Source organism: Hippoglossus stenolepis, chromosome 21 (genome assembly GCF_022539355.2).
Source record: "Hippoglossus stenolepis isolate QCI-W04-F060 chromosome 21, HSTE1.2, whole genome shotgun sequence".
NCBI lineage: Eukaryota > Metazoa > Chordata > Actinopteri > Pleuronectiformes > Pleuronectidae > Hippoglossus > Hippoglossus stenolepis.
Window position 1 is genome coordinate 18,996,957 of NC_061503.1, and position 21,157 is coordinate 19,018,113.

General features: G+C 44.5%; 2 protein-coding genes and 1 long non-coding RNA gene across 7 annotated transcripts; 2 read left to right on the forward strand and 1 right to left on the reverse strand.

Annotated features, from left to right (window-relative positions):
• The first annotated feature begins 469 nt into the window (after positions 1-469).
• grnb (granulin b) lies at positions 470-9,280 on the forward strand. 3 transcript variants are annotated; one of them, XM_035145071.2, is made up of 17 exons: positions 470-776; positions 912-964; positions 1,563-1,703; positions 1,794-1,934; positions 2,083-2,196; positions 2,829-2,970; positions 3,133-3,251; positions 3,886-4,015; positions 4,129-4,220; positions 4,354-4,528; positions 4,766-4,863; positions 5,150-5,380; positions 5,476-5,712; positions 6,184-6,447; positions 6,526-6,759; positions 6,838-7,086; positions 7,279-9,280. In XM_035145071.2, exons 2-17 carry the CDS (start codon positions 962-964, stop codon positions 7,426-7,428), a joined length of 2,520 nt encoding a protein of 839 aa, XP_035000962.2. In that variant the 5' UTR covers positions 470-776; positions 912-961; the 3' UTR covers positions 7,429-9,280. The 3 variants fall into 3 exon arrangements, with proteins under 3 accessions (XP_035000962.2, XP_035000961.2, XP_035000960.2); XM_035145070.2 differs by having other exon boundaries at positions 470-671; XM_035145069.2 differs by having other exon boundaries at positions 470-606.
• Positions 7,668-11,524, reverse strand: LOC118100223. Its single transcript, XR_004694419.2, has 2 exons — positions 11,384-11,524; positions 7,668-11,163 (listed from the first exon to the last, which is right to left on the reverse strand). It is a non-coding gene; the product is annotated as an uncharacterized LOC118100223 (long non-coding RNA).
• Positions 11,223-20,666, forward strand: LOC118100220 (mitogen-activated protein kinase kinase kinase 14). 3 transcript variants are annotated; one of them, XM_035145066.2, is made up of 15 exons: positions 11,223-11,808; positions 12,218-12,475; positions 12,777-12,852; positions 12,989-13,838; positions 14,206-14,343; positions 14,460-14,589; positions 14,673-14,801; positions 15,778-15,882; positions 16,631-16,797; positions 16,882-17,032; positions 17,717-18,238; positions 18,713-18,819; positions 18,901-19,021; positions 19,098-19,198; positions 19,310-20,666. In XM_035145066.2, exons 1-15 carry the CDS (start codon positions 11,769-11,771, stop codon positions 19,472-19,474), a joined length of 3,060 nt encoding a protein of 1,019 aa, XP_035000957.2. In that variant the 5' UTR covers positions 11,223-11,768; the 3' UTR covers positions 19,475-20,666. The 3 variants fall into 3 exon arrangements, with proteins under 3 accessions (XP_035000957.2, XP_035000959.2, XP_035000958.2); XM_035145068.2 differs by having other exon boundaries at positions 11,223-11,508; positions 19,310-20,665; XM_035145067.2 differs by having other exon boundaries at positions 11,223-11,482; positions 19,310-20,665.
• The last annotated feature ends 491 nt before the right edge of the window (positions 20,667-21,157 follow it).

The following is a 21,157-nucleotide window of genomic DNA, read 5'->3' on the forward strand; positions in this document are numbered from 1 at the left end:
AAAAAGGCAGAAGATACACTGATTAAAATTATTATTATATACAAAGTTTTCATTCATTCTCAACCTGTGTATTTTTTTTATTTGAATTATAATATTAGTACTTCGCTAGATAAACAGGCTCTGTTTTATATGAATATAAATATTGTAATTCTTTTTATGAATTTCATATAAAATATCAGAAGCAGTAAAATCCAATAGAAAGAGGTAGAAATAATATCTGATCTGATTTTAGTACTTTTGACTGTATACCTATAATAAACCTAATAATGTAATACTTGTACTACATTTGTACTTTATATAAGTTAAATTATCACTTCAGTATTATTATTAAAATCAGTCCAATGTTGTGTTGTAATCACAGACAGTTTTATATAAATGTAAATATCTATAAACAGTTATAATAAACTGTTTTTCTGTCAGATCAGGTTCTGTCGCTTTAAGAAACCGCGTCACCCTCCCTGTGGTCACGTGACAGTGTGTCATGTGATTGCTTCCTGGTCTCTTCTTCTTCTTCTTCTTCTTCTTCTTGTTTCTTCTGTTTCTCTCTGGATTTAAAAAGCAAGTCACGTGCGACACTTCGCTTCGAACTCAAACACAAACAACCGGGTGAGGAACAAACTCCAGTTTCATCCGCTGAAGAACCAACAACCCGCAGGAAGTCATTCAAACCGGTTAGCTGCCCTGTTAGCCACCTAGCCGGCTCTGCTAACGTAGCTCGTCTCGCTGTGGATTAGCTCCACAGGGTTTGTGCTGTGGCAGGTTTCCACTTCCGCTCAGTAACTATATATATAAATATAAATATACAAACGTGTGTTTTTCATGAGTTGAATAAGTAAAGTATGAATTTGAAGTGTTGCTCAGTGTTTTCCTTCAGGATCGTGCAGCTGAAGTCTGTTGTTGTTGTTTTCCAGGTGTTGAAGGAGCATGAAGAGAAGCTGCTCTCTGCTAACTACTCATTAAAATGGTAAAGTAGATTCTCTACATTCACTAAATACATGAAACTCTACGTCTGTGTTTAATGTAGAGACTGTGGCAAATGTACTTTACTGTAGTATTTACAGAGAATGACATACTTTTTCATCTGTTACATTTACTCAGACTAGTTTAGATCATTTGCTTTACATATAAAACATATAGACCACGATGCTTTGCACCTGCGTTCACGATAGAAGATTTAATATTTCAACTGAATCGATGTAATGAATTATTCAAAACTCAGCCGACTAAGTAGAGTGCTGGGAAATACTAATCCACACAACAGTACAATATAATAAATAACCTTATACAGCCTTATGTTGTGCTGTTGACGACGTGTAGAGCTGCACATGCATGTTATGTGTGTTTGTGGTATGTGAACATTTCAGGGTTTGTTTAGTGTGTAAATCCCGTTTATCAGTTGGAATGCCTGCAGACACACTCACCTGTGTTATCCAGACCCGTCATGGTTTCTCACAACCAGTAACAAATACACAAACCACCAAGATACGATCACATCTCTTGGCTGCAGTTCAGGGTTTTGTTTTTCATCGTGTTGCTCAAAGCCGTCTCCTCTGCGTCTTCAGGAGCTTCCCATGGGAATCCTGTTTCTGGCCCTGCTCGGCCTGAGCACGGCGCTGGTCTGTCCTGATGGAGGCATGTGCGAGGACAAAAACACCTGCTGCAAGAACACGATGGGAGGATACGGCTGCTGCCCGCTGCCACACGTGAGTTAGTGTTCGGGTTAGTGTGTCACTGATTTCCTTAGTTTAGTGGTTTGTTATATCCTCTCAAACTCTTTGAATCTGTGTCTGCAGGCTGAGTGTTGTTCAGACCACCTCCACTGCTGCTATGAGAGGACCCTGTGTGATCTGGCTCATAGGAAATGTGTCAATAAGACCGTTTCTCTGCCGTGGATGAGACGTCTTCCTGCCAAACAGGCTCTGGAAGTCCCTGAGGTAAGTTGAGGACGTGCAGCATTTCCTATTAATTATCTTGACAGTGGGAACCTGCCAGTATTCTGATTTAATTTAAGTGACTTAGTACATTTGTAATCCTGTCATTGTTGTGTCTTTTTGTTCTGTGTCTCTGTGCGTCTGTCTCCAGCTCTTTGACAGAGTAAAGACAATCGTATGTCCAGACCAGGTGTCCACGTGTTCAAATGACAGTACTTGCTGCCAGCTTCTTGACGGCAGCTGGGCCTGTTGTCCGATGGTTAAGGTGAAACACATGAGTTCACTGTCACGTGTACACACACACACACACACACACACACACACACACACACACACACACACACACACACACACACACACACACACACACACACACACACACACACACACACACACACACACACACACACACACACACACACACACACACACTAAAACCTTGGGTTCAGCACTGACACCAAGAAGCATATCCTCAGGTCAGCTTCTGGTGAGACTTTACTTCACAATACTCCGATAGATGAACTGTATTTTTAATATCTTATTATTTAAGACTGTTCTTCTGTGTACACCGTAAGTTATTTTAATTAAAATGAAGGTGTCTGGTCAGCAGGAATAAATAAAACACTTACAAAATTGGGGGAACAAGCTGAAGCCGACTATAGTGGAAATAATAAAAAAATGATAGAAATAATAAACAGCTATAGCTATGACCTGGTGTTTTTTTCACATTAAAAGCCTACAGAAGAAATGAAAGCCTGCAAGTTTTAATGTGAAACTCCTGTAATAATCTCAGCCTTCAAGTTGTGCATCAGTACGTTTCCATGATGTGCAGGAAGCTGTGTCCGGGACCGAAGAGCGGTCCTCACTGTCAGTCTGTGTGTCCTCTGCTCTCTGCAGGCCGTGTGTTGTGAGGATAAGCAGCACTGTTGTCCCGAGGGAACAAAGTGTGACACCGCTCATGAAGTGTGTGTTTCTGCGTCACTGGAGTCCGTCCCCATGGTGGAGAAACTCCCGGCCAAACGCAGGGAGAATTACCCAGGTGTGAAAACCCTCATGTAAATACAGTAAAGGCCCGAAGGTCTATGTAATATGAAACAGATGTCTCATAGTTGGAAAATAATAAAAGTCACTATCATCTGTTTATCATCCTCCCTGCACCAATATCCAATATGTGAATATGTGTCTTTCTACGTTGTTTCAGTTTCTGCGGCTCTGACCGTGGGTTCAGTGACGTGTCCTGGAGGGAAGAGCAGTTGTCCTGATGGTTACACCTGTTGCCTGTTAACCACCGAAGACTACGGCTGCTGCCCTTACGACCAGGTAGGAAGGACGAGCGCTGAAGCTACGACTCAGTTCATCAGTTAAACTCAAGAGGTTTGTCCAGTCTGGGCGACTGTAAAGAAACCTGGCGTCCTCCATAGAGACGACCCGATGTAAATATGGAGTATTTAAATATCAAGGGCCCATTTCAGGGTAAAGAAAACAACAATTCGTACAATTTAGATGAAACACACGAGTGAAAACATCACTAGGATTAGTTTTAATACAATTTTTGCCAATAGATCCATTTCACCTAAATCTTACACACTGGACCCGATTAGATTAGATTTCAGTGGTCAAAGGTAACGGGGATCTCGTATGAGTCTGGAAAAAACATGAGACTGAGTTATCTTTATAAATTAGTGTTTTTATTTATTTTAAAACGTAGGCAGCAGGCGTTTGTCACTATTCTCTGACATGTTGGTGACTAAAGGATCAACTGTATCTCTTATCTTTTATTAAGATGAGATTCATTTCCCATTGGCGTGAATTTCCCGTGTGTGGCATCAATAAAGTTTATTAAATCAATTTCACCATTTAATGGAACTAAATTCCTGCACATCTGATTAAACCTGAACTGAGAAACCAGCTTATTGCAGGTACAGGTATTTACTGTCGGTTTGACCGTGTTCAGGCCGTGTGCTGCAGCGATCACGTCCACTGTTGCCCCAGCAACACGATATGTGACATGGAACATGACGTCTGCAAGTCCGGTGAGACCGAAATGCCGCTGCTGAAGAAGATCTCTGCGGTTCTTAACGACAGTAAGCAGTATATTCCAGATGTTTTATTTAATCTGCACATTAAGAACTGCAGGATAACAGCTTGTGTTTAAGTGTTGATCTGTAAACCCCGTTGTTGCGTCTCCTCCTGTCAGTTGTGTGTCCAGACAAAGTGGCCGTCTGTCCTGATCAGACCACGTGCTGCGAGATGGACAGCGGCTCGTACGGCTGCTGCCCGATGCCGAATGTGAGTAAGAGACACTCCAATCTAAAATAAATTGCAGTTCGTCTGTTCCAGCAGAGTAGAGTAGTACAATTCTTTACACAGTATCTTTACTGTTTGCTGACACTGGGGGAACCTCTGTCCGGTCTTGGTCCAGGCCGTCTGCTGCTCAGATCACATCCACTGCTGCCCTGAAGAAACCACGTGCGACCTGCAGCACAGCACCTGTGTGTCGACCCGGGGAGACGCCATCATGGCCTCTAAGATCCCCGCTGCTGTGATGGAGCCGGTGACGGAGCCGGTGACGGAGCTGGTGGCGGCGCGGAGCAGAGGTGAGACCTGGAGCAGTTAAACCGTCCAGATGCCACAGAGACAAAGGCCGGATTCTTTCTTTTTGTCAACACAGTTTATTTGAAGTTTTAATAATTGACAGTTTTAGATCAGGGAAACTGAGAGAATTATTTAAATGAATCATCCCAATATCTCATATTTCAACATGAATCCTTTCTGTTTGTTAACTTGAATCAAAATGTTGTTCACTGATATAAATCTTTGTGTTTCTTTCTCAGTTGCTGCTGTTCCCTGTAACGACTCTGTGGCCTGTGCTGACGAAAATACCTGCTGTCAAACGCCGTCGGGCCAATGGGCCTGTTGCCCGTTACCTAAGGTACCAGCACAGACACATGGTCCCCCCCCCCCACACTGTCCCTAACATACTGAAAATCTGGAGTCAGATCTCAGACATGTTGTGTGTGCAGCACAATACAAACTATCTGCAAACCCTGGTTTCTGGATACTGATGTTGGAGGGTGACCACAACTTTGCACAGTTACTATTTATTTTTGAAAAGTGCATTAAAATGGGGAACTGCAAATGTTTTTAATTATTTCTTTCCCCTTATGAATCAACGAAACGTGATTTACTACAGTGTGTGTGTTTACTGCCCCCTGCAGGCCGTGTGCTGCGAGGACCACATGCACTGCTGCCCCCACGGCACCGTATGCAACCTGGAAGCCTCCACGTGTGACGACCCCACGGCGAACACGGCGGTGATGCCTTGGCTTCACCACGTTCCCGTCTTCCCCATCGTGACGGACAAGTGTGATAACTCCACATCATGTCCTGGAGAATCCACCTGCTGCAAGACGGTGATTGGAGACTGGGCCTGCTGCCCGCTGCCTCAGGTGAGACGACAGTGGAGCGAGAAGGCACGGGCCTCAAAACCCTGAAGCGTGTAAGTAACATACCGTCACCCGTGGTTCTACTCTGCCCCCGTCAGGCTGTGTGCTGCGACGACTACGTCCACTGCTGCCCTCACGGCACCGTCTGCAACCTGGAGGAGGAATCTTGTGACGACCCGTCAGGTTTCTCAGCCTCCCTCCCCTGGACGGAGAAGGTCTCCGCGGTGACGTTGGAGGTCCAGGACGAGAAGTGTGACCAGGAGACCACGTGTCCGGGAGGAACCACCTGCTGTAAGAAAGACTCCGGACAGTGGGCCTGCTGCCCCCTGCCTCAGGTCAGACTCCTCCTCCTCCTCCTCCTCCTCCTCCTCGCTGAGCGCTGGCGTGTTTTAAAACTCAGTTTGATCAGACATGAGTATCTCGTAGAGAGAAACGATAAGTCGAGAGAACTCATCTTGAGTTTCTAAACATGGATTAACTGAGGAAACTGAACTGAGTGAAAAAACACAATTTCAATGATTAAATCTGAAGAAATAAAATGATCCTTAAAACTAAAAAGATTTAGGAAAACTGAAGAATATGAATTTACAGCATTTGAGGGCTTTTTCCACATTTTTATATTTTATATTTTATATTTCCATTCTTAGACACAACACAGTGGTTTTGAATATAAGGGTTCTGCCGATGTTTGATCTTTACGTTGTTCGTTGGAAATCGTGTCAATAAATCTCCTGCATCAGTGGAACAGAAAATCTGGCATTTCCAAGGATTTCAGTGGATATTAAAGAGCTCTTCATTCTCTTCAGGCCGTGTGCTGCAGCGACCAGGAGCACTGTTGTCCCAAAGGCTACAAGTGTAACGTGGCCGTGCAGACGTGTGATCAGCCCGGAGGCCGGAGCCTGGCGTGGCTGCAGAAGATCCCGGCGCTGAGGACGGAGCTCCACCAGGCTGCTTCTGCTCCGGCTCCACAGGGGAGGAACATGTGTGACTCCAGCACCAGCTGCCCCAAAGACATGACCTGCTGCTTCATGGACAGGACCCACCAATGGGGCTGCTGTCCTCTGCCAAAGGTAAAAACACGGTTACCTCACGACCTCACACTGAGGGAATGGAATGATGACCTCTGAGTTGTCTCTGCTGTGCTTCAGGCCGTCTGCTGCAGCGATGGAGACCACTGCTGCCCCAGCGGTCACACCTGTGAACATCAGCGCTCCGCCTGCTCCAGGGGCTCCCACGCCGTCCCCTGGTTCACCAAACTGAGCGCCGTGGCCGAGCCCGGCGCCGTGACGGACGTCAAGTGTGACGACAAGAGCAGCTGTGCTACAGGAACGACCTGCTGTAAACTGCTGACAGGAGAGTGGGGCTGCTGCCCTCTGGTCAAGGTTTGTCCCTCACACACTTTATTATATTTTAATGAAGTAATGATCAGATTATTGATTCGTCTCCGCTGTCCTCTGCAGGCGGTTTGCTGTGCGGACCACGAGCACTGCTGTCCTCAGGGCTACACCTGCAACATGCAGACGGGAACGTGTGAGAAGAAGAACCTCGATGAGCTGGTCCAAACCCTCCCTCAGATCAAAGTGGCACGGTCCGGGCCTGGAGACGCAGAGGACGTACCATGTGACGGCACGGGGGAATTCCACTGCCCCAGAAAAGATACGTGCTGCAAGACGTCGTCCACAGAGTGGGCGTGTTGTCCCTCGCCACGGGTCAGTTCACACTCCACGTCTCCACCATACTTGTTCATCTTCTAAATGTTTTTGTTCCCACTTACAGAAGTCAGTTATGTACATACAGCTACTCAGGGACATTTCAGTTTACGTGTGAAAGCAGTTTTACATAAATCACCTGTGAGAAACTCTCCGGCTTCTCCCTCTCACAGATGTTTTGTCTTTCCACAGGCGACCTGCTGCTCCGACTCGAAGCACTGCTGCCCTGAGGGATTCTCCTGCGACGTGGCAGCGGGAGGCTGCACCATGGAGAGACCCCAGCTGACCTGGGACATGTTGTCTGGGAACAGACAGAGAGACTTTGTCCCTCACGGACTTTAGTCCCACTGATCCGTCACATCTTCAGCTTCTGTTGAGTTTTTCCTCACTTGAAGGTACTTTTGGTTTGCGGGCGACGCCGATGCTCAACGGTTTGCTGGGTTTGGTCCTCATCGTGTTCAGTCCTCAGAGGTCAACCTTAGACGATGATTAAGTATATGAAGGACTCGCTGCACGACTTTGTCTCTGCGTCTTTCTTATTGGTTTTAAAACCCATGAAAAGAATCAAGACAATTAGTTTCTTAGTAAAGATGTAAGAAAGCATGTTTTAATTCACAAATCAGAATTTACAGAGAGAAGAGTTAGTATGTGAACATGAGACCAATTTAAACCTTTTCTCATTGATTCAAAAACACATAGATCCATATAGACAGATTACCTCGAGTCCTAATGACCTTAAAAACAATATGAATATCTACAAACAGGTTCGAAGTTTATTAACAAGCAGTTAAAGCTTTGATTCACACGTCCTGTATTTTTCAGATCATTTCCTGGAAGTTTTTCTCGGCCGAAATTGTCTAGAGAATTAAATTAAACCTTTGGCAAATAAATACAGTTTTTCTGCTGAGTAGAAACTATCAGAGGCTGGAAACTCGGAGCCTCAGCAGCTGAATAATGAACCAGTTCAGAGACACAGGAACGAGATTCATCTTATCATGGGATTATTAATCATAAGCAACGTGCAGAGCGTCAGCGGCTGCGTCTCCTCTGTCTTCGTTTCTCTTTGGACTCTTTGTCCAGGTCTGTTTTTATTCTTCTATAAAAACAGACGTGAATGTACTTTCTGCCTTATTCTGGATAAAATGCTGAGTCAGACTTGAGAAAACGAGTCGACCACTCGTTCAGGAAGCAGCTTTTCTGTGTTTGTTGGTTCACGACGAGAACGTCGAGTATAATCTACATTTAGAGGTCAATTAAGTTTGTCTTGCATCTGTGAATTTGATGTGTGTCGATTTTATTTAATCCTTATTTTACCTGTGATTTAAAGACCCAGCTGTCATGAAAACATTGGTGTATATATAAATAGTTAAACATCGTACTCTTGGAAAAGATCGACAGACGGAACAAAGAGCTTGTGCCTTCTCTCACGTCATAAGAGCTGCTCGGTATCAGAGGGACGTTCAGACCATCGTCAAGAAAACAACAACAATAAGAGCCAAGTACATCTCAGTGTCCCGGGGAAACAAATTCAGGGTTTGCTCCGTCGGCACAGAACGAAAAACAAAGACTCTGAGACGATGCTGCTGGTTTCCAGCTTCTGAACAACACACAAGGGCATCGTTTCCTCGCGGAGATGAAAGAATCCAGTTCAAAACCTGTTTTCCACCCAAACTTTGATTTGTGTTGGTGAAGATGTTGTTCTGAGAGCGTCCGGCTGCCAGAGAAGAGATGTGATGGTTGTTGGCAGCGGACGGAGCCTGAAGGGAAAAACCTGCAGACACTGTTCAGGGTAGAATCAGGTTTCCTGGATTAGTTTTAATCTGTTAAAAGAAAATTGGATAAAGTAGAAAAGAGGCAAACACCAGATTATTTGTCCTCGATGCAACAGTTCTTCATCGTAGAGTCTTTTTGTTTCATAGCTTTCAGAGAAACCGATGAAGGTTCACTAACACTAAGTCTGCTCCTCTTCAATCTGTGATCACTCAACGTGGCGTGAGGTGATGATGATTTTATCAAAAATGTTCTTTTCAAAATGTAACTTCCTAAAAGTGTATTCTCTAAACGTCCGGTGCTCACTGTCACTGCTGCTTTTAGAAACGTGTCCTGGTTGATTGTTGTGTTTTGATGCCTTTTAAAGAACTTTAATTTGAGGGGGGGGGGGGTTAAAGAGACTGAAATAAAGTTGTTGAAAATATCAGTTTGCTGGAGGTGATAATTCAATTCACTGAGGTCATGTTTGAAGTTTAATCAGTCGCCCACACACTTCCTGTGACCTTTCCCTCCTGTATCCTCTTACCCCCTCCCCCGCCTCCCTCGGCCTCGTCATCAGAATGTTGTTATGACAACCAGAGTCAACACGACAGTGGGGTTGGGGGTACTGGGGTTCAGGTGGTGAATGTCCCACTTCTCTGTCGACTCCTCTGCCGATGGGGGGGGGGGCCTTGTTTCCTCCTCTGCCCTCTGGTGGCTGGAAACAGACGTGAGGCTGTTCTGCCTCAGTGGAAAACAATGGACGACACATGGTGCCTCAGCGAAATGAGGTCAGATGCTCGTCCTCGGTGTTCGGCCTCATTGTGGAAGATCAGCAGGACGGTTACTGATGTGGAAACACCAGAGGAGCTTTGTCCACTAAAAGAAACGTCCACTAAAGGACACTTCTGCTCTAATGTTGTACTTTTATGTCACTTTTCAGATTAAAGGTATATTAAAACATAAAACATCTGAATACAACACCCACTAGATATGACTCTAAAGTACTGTTTACATATACTTCAGTAATAGTTGCTTATAATAAAAACTATCGAAGCCTATACTGCATAATGAGCTTTTTTATTTTGATACTTACTTTTGTACGTACTTTTACTTGTAGTATTTGAACTGACCCACAACAGCAGAGCTGAACTATAAGTTTGAATGTTGGACTGTGTAAAGTTTCCCAATTGGCAGTTTTGCCAAATTAGTTTTTTTTTGTAGCTGGATTTACCAACTTTACTACAGCAAATTCTATTTTCCACCTCGTGACAAACGAGCTAATTTTGTGACAAACTTCGGCTGCTTTGCGTAGAAAAACAAAATCTGCCCAACAACGTGTCTGAAGCTCAACAATTAACAAGATAACAACACCTCCCGTTTCCAGTCTTTATGCTAAGCTAACTAGCTACAGGTCCACGATAAGCGAGTGTGATCTCGATCTTTATCTAATATTAGTCATTGTTCCAATAAACAAAACGAGAATGAGAAGAATAAAAGTTTTTTATTGAAGCTTTCAAACATCTTCATCGTGGTGTTTTCATCGATATGTTTCTGAGTGAAGAGTCACAGACGTTTCTCACGTCTAAGTTTAGCAGAGTCGACCCCAGTGACAAAAACCCATTGACGTGAAACTTCCTCCTCTGACATTCTATTGGTCCGTCGCTGATCCCATTCACATGTTGCCAGGGAGAGGGACCCACACACACAGACACACACACTGACAGACACAACACAGACACACACACAGACTCACACACTCCCTTCTCTGGTATTTAGTTAATTCCCACAGGACTGTATAGATTCCAGTCTTCTCTATGTGGGACAACAGATGTGTTGGAAACTGCACAGACGGTCACATGTCAATCATCCAAATTATAAAACAGTAAAATCTTATCAAATAAAATCTTATCACACTTTGAATATTGACGTCTGTGTTGTCGTCACGTTCCAGATTTGAATATTTACAGATTTACTGTTTCTTCTTCAATCATTTCACGACTCCTCTTATTTACATGTTGGCTCTTGGGAGAGAACTGGGCCCAAGACTGGGAACCAGTGGATTAGACATAACTTTATATAAATAGTTTATCAAACTACAACAGCAACACAATAATGAGTATAAATTACTTAACTACATTCAGCCTCAACTACTGCTGCAGCTTGTAGTAGTGTGTGTATACATAGTCTTAAATAAATGTATTATATAGTGTATTTATATATATATATATATCACTGCAGTGAAAGTCTTTAAAGTAAATTAAACGTTCAGGGTCCTAAAGGAGCTCAGGGTCACAGAGGGCATCTACGTTGTTCTGTCGCTGGTATCTGTGTGTGGGAGGACGGGGAGGAGGAGGAGGAGAAGAAGGAGGAGGAGAAGAAGGAGGAGAAGGAGGAGGTGGTGACAGAGGTGTAGAAGTTCATAACTCACACACATGGTTGACCAATCAGCTGAGGCTGCGGGGGCAGAAAGCCGGTAGGTTTCAGTTGGACACTTATAACACAGGACAGAAGACAAACAGACAGGAAGAGACAGAGGGACACACACCTTCATCCTGGTCCTCCTCCTCCTCTTCCTCTTCCTCTTCCACCAGGATCACTGGATCTCACCTGAGACCGGAGGGACCCCCCTGATTGTCCCTGAGAGGTAACGTCCTCTGGGTTCAGCTGGAGGTTAGAACCACAGCGTCGGTCGGTGTGTGTTTGACTGGAGGTGCTCACAGGCCTCAGCTGAGAGGCAGGTGGATTCTGGGTAAAGTTCTCAGGAGGCCGAGGTGCATCATGGGAGGATCGTTAGAGACGTGATGCTGGTGACGTAGATCTTTGTCCTGGATTCATCACCTGAGCTCCACTTTCTTTACAATTTGAATCAATATCCAAATCAAAATGCTAGTTATGGAGTTTGCAGTAGATTTTCCAGCCTCCACAGTGAAATGAAAGTTCCTCCTCGACCTCCTCATGCAGCCGGAGGACGTGAGTACGAGTCCTGTCTTTGTGTGTTTGTATCCATGTGTCAGCCGTTAACATGGCGAACGGCTGAGAGAGACTCTGACAGCTGGACCCAGTGGAAAGCATGTGGCTATTTATACCCCCCCTCTGCCGGCTGGCTGCTGGTGTCTGTTCATTCACGCCCCGGCCGCGGCAAATACCACCACATCAAAATGCCTGACCATTACAAATCTGCTGTCGACTGCAGATGAATTGAAATCGTGGGTGTGTGTTTTTTTTAGGGTTGTATAAATATGGATGACTTAGCAGCTCCAATACGTAAAAACTAAACAGCTTGATCGCCCCCTGGTGGCCGGCTGCAGTATAGGTTATGAATCTGGCCTCCTACAGGTCTTGCAACTTTCACTGTGTGTGTTTGTTCTTCCTCCTCCAGTTCTCAGAGCGATGGCGATTCCCCGGGTGTTCAACTCCAACACGCCGTTCATCATCGTGGCCGGAGGATCTGAGCTCTCGTTTCTGGGCAAAGAGGACGACGGCCATGTTGGCGAGGAGGAGAAGGACTCGCTGGTCCAGGTCATCGCGCCGCACCTCAGCCGGGTGATGCAGCACGGCACCGCCAAGCACGTGGTCACAGCGGGACAGGAAGTGTCTGCAGAGAATCCATGTCTCTCCATAGTCGCACAGGCTGAGAGTAAGACCCCATGTAGATCAGTGACTGTATGGAAAGAACCTTGATCGCCCCCTGGTGGCTGGCTGCAGTACCCTGCCTCCTCCATGTTAGCAGATGGGACAGGGCCCAAACTAAAACATTAGGGTTATAATTATTTTTTTTTAAAGATGGTTTCTGTCATTTCAGGTCGTTCTTATCACACTGATGTTTGTTCAGGTTTTCATGTTTCTGATCAGTTTGGTTTGAATTAACTATTTGATGATTTAAAATCTCTTCTTCAACATTCATTCGTTAAACTCTACGTTGTTTCCCTCTGTCTCAGGAGAAGACTTCCAGGAGTTCAGTCCCACCACGACTCAGCGTCCCTACTCCAGATCTCAGCAGCTCAAAAAGCTCAGGTCTGTATATATATATAGAAGAGAATGTGGCGATGGATGGATTCTTCTCCACTCCACCATCAATCAGACTGGGACTGAAAAGGTTATTGAGGTTGTTGAACTGGTGTATTCACGCTGTCTATCTTCTCATGTGCAGGTCTGACACCAGAGAATCGTCCTTCCTCAGTGACACAGAGGACGAGGACCTGGACGAGGCCTCCAAACTCCCGCTCCACCACCTGCAGAGGAAACAGCGCAGGAAGACCGGCACAGGACAGAGTCGGGAGGAAGGAGAACACCGTCCTGTGATCCGTGGTCTCTGGGTGCAGGAGATCGATTGGCTGAAATCAGTGGACGGAGACGCGACCTCGTCGGCTGAGGTCATCCCGCCTCCTCCTGAGTTTACTGACTCGTGCTCCTGCAGCGTCGGAGGCCGGCTCTCTTGTGAACATGATGAAATCTGCAGCTGCACAGATGTTTGTGACCATGTGAGAGGATCAGAGGATGTGTCACCATCAGAGGATCAATACGGATCGATAGAAACCGACGACACATCGAGCTCTGACGACAGAGGAGCGTCCGACTCCGATTGTTCGGTGCAGGACCTGGAATCTATTCGCACTCATGAAAGTGACTCGGACTCCTCCTGCTGGGCAGACGACGACACGCCAGCACCCGAGAGCTTCGCAGTCCAGGCCAAGGTTTCAAATTCGACCTTTGACCTGATGCACGTGTCTGGTTTTACCTCCGGTCCCGCCGAGTGGGATTCTGACTCTACGGAGTGTGTGCAAAGCATGCTGGGACTTTCCGACTCCGTGAACACGTGTCGCGGTTCCTTCGGCTTCGATGACCTCAGTGACCTCGACGCTGTTCTGGATGAAATGAGAGGGAGAGTGACGCAGATGCCGAAGCAGTTTGTTTCTCCTTTCTTCAAGGATTTGATACAACAGACGTTAAGTGACTGGAAACCGAACGCACCCGTCAACGAAGGACTCGTATTTCATCATGTAAGATATTTGCATCTTGATGATTTAGAGCTAATTGAATTCTGCCTTTACATGTGAAAAGAGACACGTCTGTCCCCCAGCTGCTGATTGGTCGATAGCCGACGGGCTCTGAGATTTAGATCTTGAAGTTTTTAAGTAGAAATGTCCAATATTTTCCGTTTCAATCTTAAATTCTTTTCTCTGTTTCTTCAATCCATGATAAGGTAAAGTGCTTATCTTTGGATTTTGGACGTTGGTCAGAAAAAGGCATTTGAGGACGTTCTCGCTCTTTGGTTTCCAAAGAGCAATTTCATGATCTTTATCTCTCGTTTGTTTTCTTCAGCCTGTTTCTCATTATCACAGTTCTGTTTAATCCTGTTTCCTGAAGCGACTGCAGCCCAGTGGTCAGTGTCGGTACCGGGAGGGAGAGGAGTACTTTGTTCTGCACCACATCCAGAACGGCTCGTACGGTGACGTGTTCTGTGTTCGGGACAAACGGACGGGATTCGAATGTGCTGCCAAGAGGGTAAGTGGTGAGAGAGAGGGAATGAGTCATTGTGTGAAATCCAGATACGCACCCACACCCAGAGCTTTGGAAGCAATATTCAATGATTGAGGTAACCTCATGGTGTCCACGCTCAGATTCCACTGAGTCACCTCAGCCGCGAGGAGGTGAGCACGTGGAGCGCTCTGAACTCTCCTCGGGTCGTGGAGCTCTTTGGCGCCGTGAGGGAGGGGCTGAACGTCGTGCTGTTCATGGACCTGAAGCCAGGTACACGTCCAAACTACTCAAACCACATCTCATTCACAACGAGGACACGCCGCTCACAGACGACTTTTTCCAAACCTCCTCAGCTTGTTTGGCTCAGCTCCTGAAAGAGATGAACTCCCTGCCCGAGGACCTGGCCCTGCACTACCTCCGCCAGTCACTGGGGGCGCTGGAGCACCTGCACCACAGGAAGGTCCTTCACTTGGACGTCAAAGGTCGGTTTGTTTTCGCGCCTGTTTGTTTGTTAGCTTGTTTGTTTGTCAGCAGGATTACGCAAAAACTATTGGACCGATTTAAACAAAACTTGGTGGAAGGATTGAACTTGGGCCCAGAAGTAACTCATACAATTTTGGAGTTGATACCAACAAAGGGGCAGATTCAAGGATTCTTTCTAGATGTTTTCAGGGAGGTTTAAACATTTTTCACTGACATCTCAGAGAATAATTCATGGATCTTGATGAGTCATTTGTAGAAGTTTGATATCTACGAGTGCGTGAAATTTGTTACAACGTTTGAGAAACTTAATTAGCTTTCTCTTGACATGTATCACATGGTCCAGTAGAGTTTGAATAATCTTGCTAACAAACAAACAAATAAACAAACGAGGGGAAAACATAAACTCCTCAAACACTCTGCATCGCATTTCTTGTCTTTTTCAGTATTAATAATTGTAATTAATCTCCACATAGCCGGCATTTTTATAAACTTTCTCCTGTGGAGTTTGATGTGATATTATCAGCAGCTTGTAGAAGGAGACATGGAGGATGAGTCCTGGTGAAGCCTCTAGCTGCTGCTCTCCTGTCAGCTAACATTCCTGCTGATGGTTCCTAATCCTGAACTGACACCTCACCCCTAAACCCCGAGTAATCCCACTGAGAGGATGGAGCAGGACGAGGGTCTCGCCCACATCAGGCCTCTGCATTGTGCTGAGCAGCTTCACTCAGCCGACCAAATTAAACAGTCTCATCACATCACATCTTCGTGAAGAGGTGGAGAAAAACAGGCCTTTATTTTTAGAGACTTAACCTTGTGCCACCGCGAGAGCAGGGAGCTGCGGAGGTTTTGTTCCCAGAATCCCCGTCACCCTGACAGCGGCCGACAGCCGCCTGATTCCTCACTCATCTGTTTCATGATGAGCAGCAAATGAAAACAAGCTGTCTCTCCAAATCCTCTGTGTTGATTTTATTCCAGTTGACAATGTGCTGCTGTCTGCCGACTGCAGAGACACATTCCTCTGTGACTTCGGTCTCTCAGAGACGCTGGACGACAGCGGCCGGAGCAACAAAGCTTTCAGGGGTGAGTCAGCAGTTCACAGAGTTTACACACGCACATCAACTTTGAACACAAGGGGAAAGAGTCGCTTTTATAGATTCAACAAATTGATCCTCCTTTTGTTATTGAGAGAAATTAGAAATAAGAAGATTTTATATAAAAGGTGGTTGACCATGAAGTCTCGTATCCTCGTCTGTGGCTCAGTCTCGTTATCTTTAACAAGAAGTTAGTGACGCAGCAGGAAAGTATTTCTGCTTTTACTTCATTATTATTTATTAATACAAAGAACAAGTGTTGTAAGATGTTTTCAGAAATTATCTCATGAAAAGTTCCAGAAAATTGGATCCACGAATTTTACAAACATACATAAAAAAGACAGATCGATGTTTCTGTCAAGGCCCAAATCCGTCATGTTCATTTGGACGTATTTCTAAAACTACTAAAGATTCATGTAAAACTGTTGATTCTCTACAGAATCGTCGGTGCAAGTTAGAGGTTCGTGTCTCTTTTTGTTACCGTACAGCTTCGGCTTCACACCACTCGCTCCCTTTGAATCCCAGATAATCTCCTGCGAGGCTAATTAGGACATTATCCACAGTTTGTATTATAGGAAGATGGAAACTCCTTAGCAACTGACTCAGACGTTTGCGTTCTCACATACAGCCTCTCCCATAAATTCCAGGGGAACATCTGGAGTTCAGTGCAGGTCTGAAAGCAGCTTTAGTGTCTTGGGGCCGATGCAGAAAGTTAAATTCAGTGTGTGTTCATGAAGGAGCGGCTGCGTTCCCGGGCACAGAGACCCACATGGCGCCGGAGGTCGCTCGAGGAGATGGACTCTGTGCGAAGGCCGACGTGTGGAGCAGCTGCTGCATGTTACTGCACATGCTCAACGGATGTCACCCCTGGATACGTTACTACTCCCACCCACTGTGTCTGCAGGTAGATATACAAACATCTTTATTTAAGAATTCGATTTTAGGTTGAACAAAGCTATACCAAGGTGTTTCTCACTCTTCTGGTCAGATCGTCAACGAGCCTCCTCCTCTGTGGGAGGTCCCGTCCACCTGCAACAACTTCACGGCCAAAGTTTTCAGAGCCGGACTCCAGAAGGACCCGGACAGACGAGCGTCGGCCAAAGAGCTGAGGAGGAAAACCACCAAAGCTTTGAGAGCAGGTCACAGCAGCACAACGTCCTCTGTGGTAGAAAGTACACTTACTTAAGTACTTCAGTACAAGGCTGAGGTACTGTTACTTTACCCAAGCATTTAATTCTACTTCACACATCTCTTCCACTGCAAGAGAAGAGTACTTGTACTTTATACTCAACCACAGAGCATTTATTTGACAGCTTTAGTTAGTTACAAATACATAAATGTAATAAGCTTTTACAATATAACACGTTTTAAATCTGAAACCAGACAGGAAGAAAGAAGTGTCTGAACTTCTGAGACGAAATATATACAAACTGTAAATAAAGTAGATAAAACAAACAGTAAAATGCTATTTTTATTATTTTATTTTATTTTTGATGAGACAGGGATCAGTGATCAATAGAAAACTTGAGACTTAGCTTTATAGGCTAATTTTCATCTCTTGTCCAATATATCACTCAAAGTTATTTAGTTCTTTAATACGTTGTTATATTGAAACTTTCAATGAAGGATCTGATTTATTGATAGATATTAAAAGATGAATTTTCCTGCAGTGTGTGAAATAAAGAATCTGATCTCAGGTTCCTTCATTTAAATATTTATTTTACTGCTAAACCAAGAAAATCCTCACATCTTCCTGTTTAAGAAGCTGCAACCATCAAATGATTCATTTAATTCTCTGTTGATCATCGATTCTCTTTTTGCAGTCGGAGGTTTGAGTCCCTGCTCTGTTCAAGCTGCCTGTGAGGTTCTGCACTGTGGCAGGAGGAGCCCCCCTCTGTCACCTCTGATCCCCCCAAGTAAACCATCAGCCGCCGCGCCACCTCCCATGATGCACTGGGTGAGCCCCTGGAGGACCACGGCGGTGGAGGAGGACTTGGGCGAAGACTCTGACGTGGAGGCAGATTCTTTCAGCGGGGAGTCGGACTCGCCGCCCAAATCACTGCGGGATGAACACGACTGGGACTCGGGGTCGGAGTCGGACGTGGATATTTACATGGGGGAGGAGGATCTCATTCAGGAGATGTGGAGAAAGATGGACAGGGACTACGAGGGCGACTGGGAGGAGGAGGAGGGACGTGAGGAAGAGGAGGATGAAGAGTGGGAGTCTTCAGTGTCCACAGATTATCTCCGAGCTCTCAGAGGCCTTTTCCCTCTGCTGCAGAAAGGTCAGCAGACGAGCGACAGCCCGTGTGGATCCGAACCAGAGCTGGAGTATCTCCGAGATGGTGAGTGAGAGGAGGTGTTGTCATGGCGACAGCTCAGCAGGGGAGGCACTAATATCTGCTCCAAAACTATTTTTATTTCAGCGAAAGTTTTTGAGGATAATGTTGAGATACAGTTGTAGATCACCGATTTTTTTCCTCTTGAATATTTTGAGTAAAGGTTTTGATTTTGTTTTACTGTCATTGATCGTAACTGCAAAGAGAAGTGGATGTTGTTAATGAACCTGTTTATACTCAATTTATCAGTGTCATATTTTTTCTTTTTAAACAAAATATCTGATATCTGGTATCTGTAGATTTATTTCTGGAACAAAATGAGTTTAAAGTCACACGTGTTCATGTTGCAGCTTCAGTCTCGATGCTGAATAATCAAATCACATTTTCTTTGTTGTGTGAAAATGTTTGAAAGCATAAAGGACAGGATTTATAATATTTAATGGAGTTTATCACTGATATAAACATGTTGTCTTTCACCAGACGTAGCTCTGGGCACCACGTTCCAGACCCCCTCCCCTGAACCTCGAGATGACCCCCCGTCCTGTTTCAGCTGCTCGGACACGTCGCAGAGAGACGCCTCAGAGAAGGTGTGTTCACACCATGGTTCACACACACTGATGTATATAGATTGAATGCACATTAAAACATTAAACTCTGTGTTTGTGAAGGGCTCTGATCATTCCTCCGACGACCTGAGCTCTGGAGTCTTCTCCTCCTGCGACAGTCACACAGACGGACGCCTGGAGTGGTCGGCCTCGGCCAATCAGCCGTCGTCCTGCTGCTTTGAAGGTGAGATGTCCTCCTCCTGTCGCTGAGCGTTTTGTTGTCCTCTGGCATCTGTGTTCTCAGACTGTGACTCCTGCAGGTGTTGACATCTGGATCGAGAACGTCCAGGGCCAGTGTCTGAGGATCCGAGAGCGACGGCAGGTCAAAGTCGGACACGTCGCCTTAGGAATCAGTGACCAGGTAGAAAACACATCCAGAGCTTTAAACATGTTTTTAATTTCACATGCATGATCCCCATCGTGTGTTTGTGCTTGAACTCGTGTAATAAAGTTCATGTCATGTGTCTCTGAGATCTCGGGGAAGCCCTTCACTCTGGAGACGCTGGACAGGAAGCTGGTGTCCTTCGAGGAGGAGATCACAGAGTCGTGTGTGTGGCTGCGCTGCGTCTCTGCGCCCGACACATGTCGTCGCTGGAGCTGGAGGGTCCGAGACGGGAAACTGGAGCTGCAGGAATAAAACAGGCGTTTTGTCTCGTGGCTGTTTGTTGATAAAAGCACACGGGGACGATGCTGCTGCTTTAGGACAAATGTGAGAGGAGAGGATTTTATTTTGTATCGTTTTTGTACGTTATTGCAGATTTCTGTGAACCAGCTCCAGTTTGTGGACGCACATGGAATGTGACTCTACAAGATGTAGAAGCTATACATGAGTATTATGGGAACCACTTCCTTATAAAGCATCGTCTATGGAAGGTTTATAAGTTGTAATCAATATCTTAATGGTTAATTAATCACTTTATAATACTGGGTTGCCAGGTTGTGAAAACAAAACCCCCTTACAGAAAAACACTTTTCTTTTTACCTCTTCAATCCACGAGGGAGAAAGTTTGAACAGCTGCAGAACATCTGGACCAACATGTTTTCAACTGGTTATTAACATTTACAACAACAGACTTAATGGATTATTGTCATTTACATTTGCAGGCGAGTGAGAAACGTTTTATGATGAACTGAAGAGCTAAAAAGACTATATATAAAGAATATATATATATATAAATAAATATATATATATATATATATATTGCATGTGACATTGATGAATAAAGTCATTGATTATAGCTCATAAACCCTTAATTAATGGATTGATCTTCTAAAAGCAGTTCCCTGTTATATATATATATATATATAAAAATAGATTCATATATATATGTTGTGTTTATATATATATACACATAAATATGTATTTTTATGTATGAAAGAAAATTACAATGCAAATTGTAGAAATATATTAAAATAGTGCAAATGTATATAAAAGTACCAGAAGTGCTGGACTGAATATTTTATGTGTAACATAAATGTAATGGATTATTTCATATACATAGAATATTATGTAGAGTAGATGCATGTGTACACGTCTTTAAACAGTTTATACAACACTGTACTTATAGAGAAGTTCTTCCTGTGTCAGTTATTTAAACTCTAAGTTCTCACATGTCGGTTAAAACACTGAATCATTGTCATGATACAATATACGAGAAATTAAATTGGTTCTTTCAGAAAAAATGTATGTGACTGTTTTCTGTGTGAATTTTATTTTATTTATTCAAATCATTGAGGTTTTTACATCATAAGAAGTGTTCATAATACTTTAATTTGTCGTTGTTTGTGGTTAAATAAATTCCTGAGAAAGTGATTTAAGACAAATTGTCGACACATTTCATGTTTTTATCTTCTTCTGTTTGAAGTGTGAAGTTTGTGGAACATGAACATTTAGAAACAAACTAATCAGTATTTATCAGCAGGGTTCAATTAGTCATCCTGAGTTTTGGGGTTGTTGTGCGTTGATTTTTGTGTGTCTGTGTGTTGTAGCGTATTTTTGTGTTGTTGGGTATTGTTTTGTATAGTTGTATATTTTTTTTGTGTGTTGTTGTGTATTGTGTGTCTGTTTGTAAGTGTATTGTTGTGTGTCCGTGTGTGTGTGTTTTTGTGTCCGTGTTAGTGTGTATGTCCGTATGTGTGTGTATTGTGTGTATGTCCGTATGTGTGTGTATTGTGTGTATGTGTGTCCATGTGTGTGTGTGTGTATTGTGTGTGCGTGTGTGTGTATTGTGTGTATGTGTCAGAGTGTGTGAGTGTGTGTGTGTATGTGTGTGTGTGCTGTGTGTGTGTGTGTCAGACTGTGTGTGTGTGTATGTGTGTG